Genomic DNA, 16661 nt, shown 5'->3' with positions numbered 1-16661 from the left:
TACCTGTGATCAAAGACACATTGTACAGTTTTGTTATGACAACATGCCTGTGGTCAAAGACACATAATACACTATTGTTATGACAACATACCTGTGGTCAAAGACACATCGTGCATTGCAGGAACTGAAAGCAATCAACAAAATTATATAAATTTCTGTCTCTTCATTTAATAACAAGGAAGTAATGCTATGTAATAGTTCAGCTTAAAAAGACTATACTTTCTGTGTAAATGCAGTTAAAATCAAATCTGCTCAGAGCTGAATCTGGACTTTCGTCTACTTGACAATGGAACTGGTGCTACACAACTCATAAAGTTGATTAACTATCTCTGATAATCAAAATTACTCTATGTTTTCAATGCAACACCCTTTTTGGAAATATGAACTAAAATTGTAAAAACTTTATACAGTGTGGCACGTGCTTACATCATCATAATTGAAGGTGGCATTGCCAGTCTCCTGCCCGTGTTGTTGTTGGTCACGGCGACGGAAGGCATCTGTGATGACAAAATATTTAAATACAGTAAAACCTTTGTAATCTTAGGAGCAGTTAAAACTTCTATAATCTGGTGAGTCTGTTTTTTCTCCAAACCTGCACAGGTATATACATACAATTAATCAACATGACCTTAGGCCACATGTTTTTTAAAAAGAAGTTGACTGAAACTTTTATAAAGCATTTTACTCCCGTGACCTCACCTTGAATGTGGGTCATTGTAATTTATACCGATTGGTTGCCCGTTGTAGAGCAAGCTTTACACCAAATACGTCCTGGGACCTAGAATGTCTATGAAAACCAATTATTTCAGCTTTTGGGGAAAATATAACTAAAGGTATCTTGGTTTGTTAGGAGAATTTCAAAGATTTTAAATTATTTGGTCCCTGTGACTTATGTGTGGGTGATGGTTATTGTACTTTTCAGTTGTTTAGTCATTTCTCATAAATTTAGTCATTTCTCATAAAGCCTCATACAGGCTAAATATTACTCAAGGATTTTTGTTTCTGGACAAGATGTCACTTAACTATTTCAAGATATTTGACTCCTTACACCTTGAATGCAAGTCTCCAGCACTACCAAATCTTTGTTTTCTATTATAATATATAAATAACACATGATTGTTTGATATATGTGAGCCGAGTAAATGTATGTTGGTTGATTGACTATCATTATGTTGCAAAGCAAGTGGATCAAGGTCAAATATTAGAAATCACAAGGAAGGTATCATTATGTAACCCTATGGTTCTTAGGAATTAGTTGATAAAGGAAAATTAGAAAAACATCTCTAAGACATGAGTGCCCACCGTCACCATGTGTGTTTGATGTTTGATGGTTGCGACGGGACATAACGCGTCGAACATCACCAAAGCAATATTTTATGGGGGAAGGCATAATAAACAGAAAAATCACTCATGTTTAATGTTGTTCAAATTTATGTATAGATGGTTAAATCAAATGATAAAGTACTACAAGATGAAAAAGCTCTGTTCTGGCATGTCCCCTGTTATGACACATGTATCGGCTATTTTATTCAAGTCAGACAAGCAATGGAAATCTCCACATACTCATTGAGAAACCTTTTAGACATAGACTTACCTGTAAGGGCACGAAGTTTGACACAGAGCGTTACAAAGTCGTCAAATGACAGTACACATGCTCCATTGCTTTCAACATAGGAATAACGCTTCAACAAGGTAGTCGCACTATTAGGTGTCAGCTTAAACTCTGCAACAGATCAAAGTTCAACCTTCTGCTTTTAAAAATCAATAATCCAACATCCATCCAGTGTTTTAGGTCTACACAATAATTTCTGAAATAGGTCAAAGGTCAAGTATTATAGGTCAACAGCTTAAATGCTAAAGTAAGTCAGCTTTAAATGAAATTTACAGATTTACAGTGTACTTAGCTCAGAACATTTACTAAACTTTGCAGCAATAATGAAAGTCTAATACTGTATTTAGCCAACGTGCAAGTACAATAAGTTGAGAAAGTTTTGGAGCACCAAATATCACTAGGAGACCACAGAGATGACACACATAGCTCTGTGATTACGAAACAGGGACGACAAGATCAAATAGGTCCTCATACTTACTGAACTGGTTGGCAATCATAGTGAGAAGCTCATTGGCGTCGGCCTTATTGTTTCTGTCGACGTCATGGCCTCTAAACATGTTGAACCATGCAACAAGACACTGCTGCAACTCCATGAACTCATTCCATTGCATAAACCCATCTTTTGACCTCTTAGCAACAGTTAAGGCAAACATACTTCACTTAGAGCCTTACACAAAATGTTAAAGCATTTGTCTATATCAAACCTTATCAATTATGTACAGGTACATGTATGATGACCTTTGACTGTGAATTGATTAGAAAATGTTCCATTAAGTTTTCTAAATTACATATCAAACAAAACATAATTATTTGTATTAAAAACCAATCGAAAAAGTTAATGAAAATCCAATTGCACAATTTTTTTTTCTTTCAAGAATCGTATTAAGGAGCTCTTTAGATTCATATATTATCAACAAGAGGCCCTGAGGGCCTGTATTGCTCACCTCGATAATAAAGTAATCATGGGATTTTATTCTTATTACATAAAACCCCTCCAATGGTTCAAACCTGGAATTTCCTTATTGGGCCCTTCAACTCTCAGCACCCAGAGGGACCTCACCCTTCGTTTATACAAGATTAAGTCCCCTAGCCCAAGGAACCTCCAGGCTAAATTGAGATAAAATCCCTTAATTCATATGGAAGAAGCAGGATTTCAAAGGCTTTTGCCTCTATTTCCCCTATTAGGCCATGCAACTCTGCCTTCAGGGGTCCAAACCCATCGTTTATACAAAACTGAGTTCCCTTGGCCAAAGGATGCTCCAGACCCAACTGGGATGAAATCCCTTAATCCCTATTGTAGAAGAAGGATTTCAAAAGTTTTATACCTCTATTTCACCTATTGGGCCCCAACCCTCTGAACCCAGGAGGGCCACACCTACCTTTTATACAAAATCCAGTCCCCTTGGCCCAGGTTGCTTCAGACCAAATTAGGATAATATATCTTAATCTCTATGGTAGAAGAAGGATTTTAAAGGTTTACCTCTATTTCCCCTTTTCGGCCCAATACCTCTCACCCCAGGGGGTCCACACCCTATGTTTATACAAAACTAAGCCCCCTTGGCCCAATGATGCTCCAGACCAAATTAGGATAAATACCTTAATCCTGATGATAGAAGAAGGATTTCAAATGTGTTTACCTTTATTTCCCCTATTGGGCCCCCAACTCTGCTCCCAGGAGGTTCAGACCTACCGTTTATACAAAATTGAGTCCCCTTGGCCCAAGGATGCTCCAGACCAAATTAGGATGAAATCCCTTAACCCCTATGGTAGAAGAAGGATTCCAAAGGTTTACGTTTATTTCCCCTATTCAATCCCCCCTCCTGCCCCCAGGGGGCCACACCCACCATTTATACAAAATTGAGTCTCCATGGCCCAAGGATATGCTCCAGACCAAATTGAGATAAAATCCCTTAATCCCTATGTTAGAAGAAGGATTTCAAAGTTTTTTAACCTCTATTTCCCCTATTGGGCCACACAACTCTGCTCCCAGGGAGTCCAAACCCACTAGTACTGTTTCTACAAATTGAGTCCCCTTGGCTCAAGGATGCCCCAGACCAAATTAGGATAAAATCCCTTAATCCCTACAGTAGAAGAAGGATTTTAAAGGTTTTAACTCAATTTCCCCTATTGGGCCCCACTCCTCTGCCCCCAGGGGGTCCACACTAACCAATTATACAAAATTGAGCCCATTTGGCCTAAGGATGCCCCAGACCAAATTTAGTCTAAATCTAATGGGATGTTCAAGACAAGTAGCGTTTTAAAGAAAAGTTGATGGGACGGACCGACGACGATGGATGCTGCACCATGGCATAAGCTCACTTGCCCTTCAGGCAGGTGAGCTAAAAAAGAAGTCTCACACAAATCATATCCCAAGAATTAAAACTAATTGTGTATCATATTGAAGGAATGATAAAAAGGAACCCCCCACAGGATATCTACCATGTAGATACTGTGTTTGTATTTTGTTACCCGAGCAAAATAGTATTGCCCTAAATTAGCTTTTTTGAGGGAAACATTTCAATTATGAGGAAACAAATATCCCTGTTTCCCTAGCTCCCTAAGGACATTAAATGTATGTATTTTTGTTACCAGCGAAATATAGTATTGCCCCTAGCTTGTTTGAGGGAAACACTTCAAGTCTGAGGAAACAAATATCCATGTTTCCCTAGCTCCAAAAGGACATTGAATGTATGTATTTTGTTACAATATAATTCAAGGATACATCCAACATAGCAAGCATCACTCTGGAAAAGAAAAGCTAGTATGATATCCCGTGTACAAATTAACACAGAATTATTACATACTTTCATGATTCAGTTAAATCTGCAATATATTTTATTACAGTCAATAAGACTAGCTACGTACCAGCCCCTAAGACTTTATCAAGATTTTCTCAACTGCATTTTAGTACTAGCTAAAATATATCTCACCCTAGTAGACATCCAAGTGATCAAAATTTATTTTCTAAATAATTTAATATCTGCATAATTTTCTAGAGATGGGGACCTGAGTCTAACAGTCAATATGTGTCATGAATGCATAAAGTTCACTTCTGAGTATGATATCTAGTGACTTATCTTACAGAGCTCCTGTTCACTTCAGAGTATAATATCTAGTGACTTATCTTACAGAGCTCCTGTTCACACCTGAGTATGATATCTAGTGACTTATCTTACAGAGCTTCTGTTCACTTTTGAGTATGATAACTAGTGACTTGTCTTACAGAGCTCCAGTTCCCTTCTGAGTATGATATCTAGTGACTTATCTTACAGAGCTTCTGTTCACTTTTGAGTATGATAACTAGTGACTTATCTTACAGAGCTCCAGTTGACTTCTGAGTATGATATTACCTGACTAATATCTTACAGAGCTCCTGTTCACTTCTGAGTATGATATCTAGTGTCTTATCTTACAGAGTTCCTGTTCACTTCTGAGTATGATATATCTAGTGACTTATCTTACAGATCTACAGTTCACTTCTGAGTATGATATCTAGTGACTAATATCTTACAGAGTTCCTGTTCACTTCTAAGTATGATATCTAGTGACTTATCTTACAGAGTTCCTGTTCACTTCTGAGTATGATATATCTAGTGACTTATCTTACAGATCTCCAGTTCACTTCTGAGTATGATATCTAGTGACTTATCTTACAGAGCTCCTGTTCACTTCAGAGTATAATATCTAGTGACTTGTCTTACAGAGCTCCAGTTCACTTCTAAGTATGGTATCTAGTGACTTATCTTACAGAGCTTCTGTTCACTTCTGAGTATGATATCTAGTGACTAATATCTTACAGAGTTCCTGTTCACTTCTAAGTATGATATCTAGTGACTTATCTTACAGAGTTCATGTTCAATTCTAAGTATGATATCTAGTGACTTATCTTACAATGCTCCAGTTCAACTCTGAGTATACTATCTAGTGATTTATCTTACAGAGCTCCAGTTCACTTCTAAGTATGATGTCTAGTGGCTTATTGTACAGAGCTCCCGTTCACTTCAGAGTATAATATCTAGTGACTTATCTGACAGAGCTCCTGTTCACACCTGAGTATGATATCTAGTGACTTGTCTTACAGAGCTCCAGTTCACTTCTGAGTATGATATCTAGTGACTTATCTTACAGAGCTCCAGTTCACTTCTGAGTATACTATCTAGTCACTTATCTTACAGAGCTCCAGTTCACTTCTGAGTATGATATCTAGTGACTTATCTTACACAGCTCCAGTTCACTTCTGAGTATGATATCTAGTGCCTTATCTTACAGAGCTCCAGTTCACTTCTGAGTATACTATCTAGTCACTTATCTTACAGAGCTCCAGTTCACTTCTGGGTATGGTATCTAGTGACTTATCTTACAGAGCTCCAGTTCACATCTGAGTATGATATCTAGTGACTTATCTTACAGAGTTCCTGTTCACTTCTAAGTATAATATCTAGTGACTTGTCTTACATAGCTTCTGTTCACTTCTGAGTATGATATCTAGTTGCTTATCTTACAGAGCTTCTGTCCACTTCTGAGTATGATATCTAGTGACTTACCTTACAGAGCTCCAGTTCACTTCTGAGTATGATATCAAGTGACTTATCTTACAGAGCTCCAGTTCACTTCTGGGTATGATATTTAGTGACTTATCTTACAGAGCTTCTGTTCACTTCTGAGTATGATATTTAGTGACTAATATCTTACAGAGCTCCAGTTCACTTCAGAGTATGATATCTAGTGACTTATCTTACAGAGTTCCTGTTCACTTCTAAGTATGATATCTAGTGACTTATCTTACAATGCTCCAGTTCAACTCTGAGTATACTATCTAGTGATTTATCTTACAGAGCTCCAGTTCACTTCTAAGTATGATGTCTAGTGGCTTATCTTACAGAGCTCCAGTTCACTTCTGAGCATGATATCTAGTGACTTATCTTACAGAGCTCCTTTTCTCTTCTGAGTATGATATTTAGTGACTTATCTTACAGAGCTCCTGTTCACTTCTGAGTATGATATTAACTGACTTATATCTTACAGAGCTCCAGTTGACTTCTGAGTATGATATTAACTGACTTATATCTTACAGAGCTCCAGTTGACTTCTGAGTATGATATTAACTGACTAATATCTTACAGAGCTCCTGTTCACTTCTGAGTATGATATTTAGTGACTTATCTTACAGAGCTTCTGTTCACTTCTGAGTATGATATCTAGTTGCTTATCTTACAGAGCTTCTGTCCACTTCTGAGTATGATATCTAGTGACTTACCTTACAGAGCTCCAGTTCACTTCTGAGTATGATATCTAGTTGCTTATCTTACAGAGCTTCTGTCCACTTCTGAGTATGATATCTAGTGACTTACCTTACAGAGCTCCAGTTCACTTCTGAGTATGATATCTAGTGCCTTATCTTACAGAGCTCCAGTTCACTTCTGAGTATGATGTCTAGTGGCTTATCTTACAGAGCTCCAGTTCACTTCTGAGTATACTATCTAGTCACTTATCTTACAGAGCTCCAGTTCACTTCTGAGCATGATATCTAGTGACTTATCTTACAGAGCTCCAGTTCACATCTGAGTATGATATCTAGTGACTTATCTTACACAGCTCCAGTTGACTTCTGAGTATGATATTTAGTGACTTATCTTACAGAGCTCCTGTTCACTTCAGAGTATAATATAATGCATAAAGTTCACTTCTGAGTATGATATCTAGTGACTTACCTTACAGAGCTCCAGTTCACTTCTGAGTATGATATCTAGTGCCTTATCTTACAGAGCTCCAGTTCACTTCTGAGTATACTATCTAGTGACTTATCTTACAGAGCTCCAGTTCACATCTGAGTATGATATCTAGTGACTTATCTTACAGAGCTCCAGTTCACATCTGAGTATGATATCTAGTGACTTATCTTACAGAGTTCCTGTTCACTTCTAAGTATGATATCTAGTGACTTATCTTACAATGCTCCAGTTCAACTCTGAGTATACTATCTAGTGATTTATCTTACAGAGCTCCAGTTCACTTCTAAGTATGATGTCTAGTGGCTTATCTTACAGAGCTCCAGTTCACTTCTGAGTATACTATCTAGTCACTTATCTTACAGAGCTCCAGTTCACTTCTGAGCATGATATCTAGTGACTTATCTTACAGAGCTCCTTTTCTCTTCTGAGTATGATATTTAGTGACTTATCTTACAGAGCTCCAGTTCACTTCTAAGTATGATGTCTAGTGGCTTATCTTACAGAGCTCCAGTTCACTTCTGAGTATACTATCTAGTCACTTATCTTACAGAGCTCCAGTTCACTTCTGGGTATGATATTTAGTGACTTATCTTACAGAGCTCCTGTTCACTTCAGAGTATAATATCTAGTGACTTATCTTACAGAGCTTCTGTTCACTTCTGAGTATGATATTTAGTGACTTATCTTACAGAGCTCCAGTTCACTTCTGGGTATGATATTTAGTGACTTATCTTACAGAGCTCCTGTTCACTTCAGAGTATAATATCTAGTGACTTATCTTACAGAGCTTCTGTTCACTTCTGAGTATGATATCTAGTTGCTTATCTTACAGAGCTTCTGTCCACTTCTGAGTATGATATCTAGTGACTTATCTTACAGAGCTCCTGTTCACTTCTGAGTATGATATCTAGTGGCTTATCTTACAGAGTTCCTGTTCACTTCTGAGTATACTATCTAGTGATTTATCTTACAGAGCTCCAGTTCACTTCTGGGTATGATATTTAGTGACTTATCTTACAGAGCTCCAGTTCACTTCTGGGTATGATATCTAGTGACTTATCTTACAATGCTCCAGTTCAACTCTGAGTATACTATCTAGTGATTTATCTTACAGAGCTCCAGTTCACTTCTGAGGATGATATCTAGTGACTTATCTTACAGAGTTCCTGGTCACTTCTGAGTATGATATCTAGTGACTTATCTTACAGAGCTCCAGTTCACTTCTAAGTATGATGTCTAGTGGCTTATTGTACAGAGCTCCTGTTCACTTCAGAGTATAATATCTAGTGACTTATCTTACAGAGCTCCTGTGCACTTCAGAGTATAATATCTAGTGACTTATCTTACATATCTTCTGTTCACTTCTGAGTATGATATCTAGTGACTTATCATACAGAGCTTCTGTTCACTTCTGAGTATGATATCTAGTTGCTTATCTTACAGAGCTTCTGTCCACTTCTGAGTATGATATCTAGTGACTTACCTTACAGAGCTCCAGTTCACTTCTGAGGATGATATCTAGTGACTTATCTTACAGAGCTCCTGTGCACTTCAGAGTATAATATCTAGTGACTTATCTTACAGAGCTCCTGTGCACTTCAGAGTATAATATCTAGTGACTTATCTTACAGAGCTGCAGTCTACTTCTGGGTATGATATCTAGTGACTTATCTTACAGAGTTCCTGGTCACTTCTGAGTATGATATCTAGTGACTTATCTTACACAGCTCCAGTTCACTTCTGAGTATGATATCTAGTGGCTTATCTTACAGAGCTCCTGTTCACTTCTGAGTATGATATCTAGTGGCTTATCTTACAGAGTTCCTGTTCACTTCTAAGTATAATATCTAGTGACTTATCTTACAGAGCTGCAGTTCACTTCTGAGTATGATATCTAGTGGCTTATCTTACAGAGTTCATGTTCACTTCTGAGTATACTATCTAGTGATTTATCTTACAGAGCTCCAGTTCACTTCTGGGTATGATATCTAGTGACTTATCTTACACAGCTCCAGTTCCCTTCTAAGTATGATGTCTAGTGGCTTATCTTACAGAGCTCCAGTTCACTTCTAAGTATGATGTCTAGTGGCTTATCTTACAGAGCTCCAGTTCACTTCTGGGTATGATATTTAGTGACTTATCTTACAGAGCTCCTGTGCACTTCAGAGTATAATATCTAGTGACTTATCTTACAGAGCTGCAGTCTACTTCTGGGTATGATATCTAGTGACTTATCTTACAATGCTCCAGTTCAACTCTGAGTATACTATCTAGTGATTTATCTTACAGAGCTCCAGTTCACTTCTGAGGATGATATCTAGTGACTTATCTTACAGAGCTCCAGTTCACTTCTGAGAAGGGTATTATCTTATAGTGGTACTTACTTACAAAGCTCCCTGCTCCAGCATACTGCAAATTAAAATGAAATTCGTTTTACAGGAACACAATTAAAATATCATGGAGATGTCACTGCTGGTATTGTTGCAACTTTGTAAATCTAAATAATTCAAAAACATCAGACTGTGATCATGAGGTGAAGACAGTCTGTGTGTGATGTATGTAGAGGCTATTAAATTAGAGCAGATATGTAGAAATTGAAACATATGCTTTCCACATAAATTACACAGAGTTTTAATAAAAGAAAATGGTTTTGTTTTGTTGTAACAAATATATCAACTCAATAAATTAAATCCTGTAACATCTAGGTCAAATTAAGATTTAACTAGAAAGCTGAGGTTTTGTGAGAGGTTCCCACCCTTACAGACCATCGATACAACCTCAAAACCTGTAATTCTTACTCACTGCCAAAGAACTGTCGGATCTGTTGCGATTCATTCATCACCTTAACAAGGTCCTCGGCTTGGATCGCCTGCCGTTGCTATAATGATGGAAAAAAACCCAGCCATAATGATATATTTACCATCGTATGGCATTGCCACTATATAACCCTTAAAATTCAGTTGGCATTAAATTCATATAGGATATGGATGCCAGGGACCTATTGTTGATGTCATCATTATTATGACATCAATCATAATTGTTATGTTGGATACCAATGACCCTCCCTGGACGATGGTTGTTCTATTCATTTAAAAAGCATACCCGATAGCTATAGGGCCGATACATACATTTATTTGAACTACATGTCCCCAAGGACCCTTAACTGTTAACTAACCAGGTTCAGGTATACCCTTGCAAAGTGTTCACCCTGTGCTTGAAACAAGGTTAAATCATGAAAGCTCGCCAATTGTGTACAGGAGAAAGGGAAATACAACAGACAGACCAGGGTTCGAACCCGGGACCCTCCGAACTCTAGACAGACACTTTAACAATCAAACTACCTGGTCACAAACAATCAACCTGGTCCAGTTCTGCTACAATGATTTAGAGGTTATCATACGACTATTTCCATATATTAACCTGAGGCCTCCATAGTGGCCAAAAGAGACGGGTCAGACCTGATTAGGGTTCATACAGGTGAAGAGATATATACAGGTATATATGGAAATGGTCATATCATAACCTTTTTATCATAGACACTGTAGCTATTTTAGTATGCACCAAAACTATTGGTGAAAAACAGAAACTGAATGAAAATTTAGGCATGATTTTTCTGAATTGAAGTGAGTCGGAAGTAAAATAGTATGCATGGCCCATGCTGGACAGATATGACATATGGGCCAGGTAGATTTGGTGCGTGCCCGGCTGAGATTGGTCAGTCCTTGATATGGCCTATGCACACATGTAGCTAGCAGTATTGCATGCACATGCAAAACAACATATATCACAAACAAGTATTGTTGAATATGATAAACACCTGTACTTACCACATTTTGAGGGTTTGCGTGAACAGCCCTATTGAAGAGAACTTGTAGTTCATCAGGGCTACTAAAGCCAAATGCCTGCAACAAAAAATTGAATAAGATAATTATATAGTTTTAGCATCAGAATTGTATCAGGAGAGAATTCGAAGGGAAAGATTAATATTGGTGTGGATCGAGGTCTAATAGACAATAGAATGTAGGAAGTTTGTTACAAATATCTACAATACACACATATATATATGCTACTGTACATGTATACTGCCATGGGCCAAAGCACACATGTACACAAACCTGTATATGTGTGCAGTGACATGTATATCAGTATATATAGCATGATTATATTTTTGACATCAGTAACAATTAAACCTCTGTGGTCAGACCGACAGATATAATAGTGGTAACCTGGATAAGTAATCTATTTGAACAGTTCTGATGTTCCAAGCTGTAGTTTCATGAAGGAAAGGAAGAGGATTGAGTCCAACAGAAGTCAGACAGAGGGGTTTTATTAGAAGACAGATGAGTAATAATCTAATAAACTTAAGGATCATGAGGGGATTATCCGATTATAATTTATAGTACGGTCAATTATCATAATATGATATATACAGATGTACAGCTGATATTTAATATATATATAGTCCACCGATGGTTTGTCTGAAGTCGGTACGTCCTAACTCCTGTAGGAACTCTATCTAAATCAGAGATGTATAACGATAGATCTCTGATTTAGATAGAGTTCCTACAGGAATTAAGTGTGACTGTGAAACACGTTTGAGTGGTCAAAAGCATTTGGAGATCAGACCTTACATAACACATGTGCCAACACATGTTTTGGATGGTGTTTATACAAACCTGCCAGACATTAGACTGGAAAGCGTTCTGTTGCAACACCTGTCCATACTGGCCATAGTGTTGGCTCGGTTGTTGGTAGTGCGAGTAGTTCTGTTGGTAATACGCCATTTTTCTTGGTCTCTCTAACGCTTGTATGACAGGTGCTTGTTTACCTTGTTGCTAGGCATAGGCCGATATAAAATCGGCACTATAATCCGAGAACAAGATTATCCGCCGTACATACAAAAATAGAATAAGGCCTATCTTAGGCTAATAATGATATCAATATATTTTGTTGGAAATTTTCAAAAATTGGAAACTAAAATCAATTGTTATTTTTTTTGAAAATGAATTAGATTTAACATTTTTTTTACTAATTTAGAGTAGGACTTATGTCCCTTTAATCGGTATACAACATATTATAGGCCTAATATACAAACATCACATTTATCTTTACAGTTTTGTAATGGAAGTATTCAAATGTACGAATCAAACTTGCTAAGAGGAGTTCCACTTTTCAGGATGAAAAAAGTCTGTCTCTTCATGATCCAGTGGCTGAGTTATATAATTAATTACTTTAATTGACAAGGTACATACGTAGAATAGGATTGACAGTGTTTTAGTCCAGAGTACAGCTCCTGTAGTTTAGTTTTTGAGAATATGTAATTTTTATTTCGATATACTCACATTCTGATTAGGAAAATATAGCATAGGAATAGTAATTATGACAGGAAATTAAACAAGAGACATAAGGGGCCTGAAGATGCGCTCCTGATCAATACATATATATATGGCCTTTAATTTCTTTTCTAACTTGAAGGTGTCTAGGATATATATGTTAGTAGCGGCTGTATCAATTAGTTATGACAAATTTGTAACAAACAGAAACACTTTGATTTTATTTACGTTGTTTATTCATACTTAGTTTACACAATGTGGTGATCTAGCTGTAAAATGGTTTAATACACAATGTGGTGATCTAGCTGTAAAATGGTTTAATACACAATGTGGTGATCTGTAAGATGGTTTAGGTTCCATGCTGTAAGATGGTTAAGTTTCCATGCTAAGTCCTAATTGATATTTTTCAAACATTTTTCTATGAAAATAGTGACATAAACTAATATGCAAACATCATAACTTCAAAAGTCAGCATTTTGTCTATTAAATATAGAGAATATACTCCATAACCTTGTCAATATGATATATACAATTAATGTAATTTGTCAATTTGTCAATATAATATTATGTATATTATTTAGTAAGTTAATTTGTTCTATCAATTTGTCAATATAAAGACGATTAATGTCCTTTAAAAAGTTGTCATTGTAATAAAGAAAATACATGTATTCCATCATTCTGTTAACAAAGAGAATTAAATACAGTATATGAACATGTTCAATAAAATATATCTAGAATGAAGTCTGTAGTCTGTCATTTTGTCAATATGATATAGAGAATGTATAGAGAATGTAGTCCTTTTATTTGTCAAAAATACAGAGAATTAATGTTCTCCATCAGTTTGTCAATATGATATAGAGAATGTCTAGAGAATGTAGTCCTTTTATTTGCCAAAAATACAGAGAATTAATGTTCTCCATCAGTTTGTCAATATGATAAACATAATGTGCTCTGTTGATTCACATTTTATAAATGAACATACAACCCATACCAAACTTCCCTAATAATCAGCACATGTATTCAGTCTTGTGTTCAAAAGGAAACTCAGACCCTTTCATAATATAGAAATGCCAGGCCCTCGGGCTTATACACAAGTCATTGACTAATTGTTCTGTGTCACAGTGTGACTGCCCATTTATATTGAAATGTACAGATAGAAATTTTACAAAAAACATCTTTAACTTTTATAAAAACCTTCTACAACCCTGATATTCAGATCATGACTTAACCTATTTCATGATACGAGGGCTAGTTCACTGTGTTGCATTTGTTTGATCAAACTCTTAACTGTGAAAGTCATTTGTTAAGATAAATATCAGTGACATTTGTCATTCTATAGAATTTATTGGCACAAGAAGAGTCCATATGCAGCATCAGTTTTAATGCACCTCATTTTCATTATAGTGAGAATATTTCCCTCCTGAGATTAGTAAAGGAACTAGGAAGACTATAACATCTGTACATAATAATGTCTGTCCCGAACATATAGGGGACTCAAGAGTTCTATAAGTACAACAAAATGGTGAATACACCATTATACAATATACATACACTTACACAAGTGCAACTTATTGCATTAAAAATATCTGGACCAGATAGACTTTATAACAGTTCGTTAAAAAATATTTGCCCAACTTTGGAACCGGGACAAATTCTGATTATTGTTTTCAATTTCTTCATCATATAAATTACAACAAAATTTAGAGTTACAATTGGTATTCCTATACTAATCACAAGCTTTAAGATTTTGAATCTATTGACCTTCTTAACCACATCACATCATTGTAAAAACAAACATGTGTACAGTGTACATGACATAATTCATCACAATGTGTCAACAAGTCACATCCATATATATTTCATTTCATTCACATTTCCCGCACACAAGAACATCACAGGTTAATGATATCACACATCACACATTCGATGACATCACACATTTAAAATCATCACAATATTTGATGACATCACACACATCACAACATTTGATGACATCAGACTTTTGAACTATCACATGGTGAAATAAAACAACATACAAATAATTTAGGTATCATATCATCACATACACAATAGAAATATTTTCACACATAACACAATGAGCTAGTTACAAAAACTTCAGATCTCCCTTTGAGAATGGTATTTTGCTCTGAGTGAGATATGACGGCACTCTGGCTTTGATAAAATATTTAATTGGCACCCATGTACATCAAACGACCTTCAACAGGGAGTCAAAAATATCATGTATATAAGGTAGACATTGGCAACATTTAGCTCCTAAAAGCAATAAATAAATTTGAAATAAAATATATATATTTATTGTAAAAGATGGAAGTGATAATATTTCCTAAATTGCGGTCTGTATCAGATGCCCAAATTGTACATCACAAGTTACACTCTTACAACAAACACACATGAACACATTTATCAGTGAAAATTGGATCAAAATAAAGATACATGTATAGGTAAATTTTTAACCCTGTACTTGGGTTTACTTATTTCCTTTCCTATTTCCATAGTAACATTTTAAATTTCATCGCTAGATTGAGTACATTTTGTCCCCATATATTTGCCATGGTATAATTTTACCTCCGGGACCATGAACAATTAAGTTGCAGCAGAATGAAAATGATATATTGGCACTAGGATCAGTATCATAACACATAAATTTGGTTGTTATTCACAGGGATTTTAGCTATAATTCTCCTGTACTCATCTGAAGCGTATTCGTCACCTGGCTGTTTATAAATCACTACATATTGATACCCTTTATTGTAAGTTAGTAATTCAATCTTATCGTATACAAGTAACTCAATATTTCTGTCAATTGTAGTACTTTAATATTATTGAAAACTAGTAATTTGATACAATTTGTCAAATAACATTTTATTGCTCTTTTATGTCTTACCAATTAAAATCTGTGCCACTATATACTTGGTATTTTTTTGCATCAATTTTTCCATTCTCTTTAATTTTGATAAAATGTTTGTCTTATACATTGTAACGTGTAACAATGGTAGTTAACTTATTCTTTATTCTGGACTATAAGTGGTGGGTAATACACAGCCTTTTGTATCAGTGAAAACAGATTTGTATGATTAAACACAGCCTTTTGTATCATTGATGACTATAGCTTTGTAAAATACATGGTTTCGTATCATTGAAAATAACACTTTGAGCTTATGGCTGTGTCGTTATCTTGGTTCCTGTGAAAGTAGAAAACTCCAGGAGTCACCGGTGTTGTATCATATGTAATTGTACAGCCCTATATATAAGCATCATCTGTTACACGAGAACATGTTGAGGTACCATGGTCAGCTGCTCTTAGATTATCAATCTATGTGATGGTACTTCAGTCTGTGGTAAACATTTCTGTGACATTGATCTTTGGTACCCTGGGTATAACTGTGATAGCGATTCCCTTGTTAAGTAAACAGTAAAGTAAAAGCATCTTTTGGTACTCAAGTCCTAACTCTATCATAACAACGGCTCTGTTCCATTCCAGTCAACAACAGCACCTTTCCACCTGAAAATATAAACAAATCTCTGTAGAACAATTGTGTCAGATATTTTGTGTTTTTGTCAAAGAGTTTCACTGGAGAGATGCCATGTGGCAGGGGATGGGGAGGGTGGGGAAAACTACTGAGACTTTTGTCATAAAATGATGTAGCACTGACGTGGTGCTGATGTAGTGATTCAGTCAAAAAAGGAGGGTGAAGGTTGGCTAAGAAAGAGGGGAGGAGGACATAACTTAGTTCTGATGCAGTGTTCCAGTGGGGGAATGGGATCAAGAGTTTGGGGACTGCTGTTAGGGGAGGAAGACTTACTTATAATTAGTTTGTATACAGTGTTTCAGTGGGGGAATGGGATCAAGAGTTTGGGGACTGCTGTTAGGGGAGGAAGACTTACTTTGTTGGTATACAGTGTTCCAGTGGGGGAATGGGATAAAGAGTTTGAGGACTGCTGTTAGGGGAGGAAGACTTACTT

The 16661-nt window shown here is 36.2% G+C and overlaps 2 protein-coding genes across 3 annotated transcripts in view; both read right to left on the bottom strand.

The window, feature by feature from the left end:
- Positions 1–46: 46 nt before the first annotated feature.
- Positions 47–12166, bottom strand: LOC110459304 (sorcin-like). The gene is made up of 9 exons (XM_021511490.1): positions 12021–12166; positions 11172–11246; positions 10147–10222; positions 9729–9753; positions 4335–4356; positions 2091–2241; positions 1595–1723; positions 427–497; positions 47–124 (listed from the first exon to the last, which is right to left on the bottom strand). Exons 1-9 carry the CDS (start codon positions 12126–12128, stop codon positions 98–100), a joined length of 684 nt encoding a protein of 227 aa, XP_021367165.1. The 5' UTR covers positions 12129–12166; the 3' UTR covers positions 47–97.
- Positions 12167–12901: 735 nt separating this feature from the next.
- Positions 12902–16661, bottom strand: part of LOC110459303 (probable ubiquitin carboxyl-terminal hydrolase MINDY-4) — a 21677-nt gene continuing 17917 nt past the window's right edge. For both annotated transcript variants that reach the window (XM_021511488.1, XM_021511489.1), the window contains exon 17: positions 12902–16200. In XM_021511488.1, the coding sequence (XP_021367163.1) occupies positions 16152–16200 (49 nt within the window). In that variant the 3' untranslated portion in view covers positions 12902–16151. The remainder of the gene's footprint in view (positions 16201–16661) is intronic.

Source organism: Mizuhopecten yessoensis, unplaced genomic scaffold (assembly GCF_002113885.1).
Source record: "Mizuhopecten yessoensis strain PY_sf001 unplaced genomic scaffold, ASM211388v2 scaffold10021, whole genome shotgun sequence".
Classification (NCBI taxonomy): Eukaryota; Metazoa; Mollusca; class Bivalvia; order Pectinida; family Pectinidae; genus Mizuhopecten; species Mizuhopecten yessoensis.
Note: the sequence above shows the minus strand (reverse complement) of the source record. Positions and strands in the feature narration are given on the sequence as shown.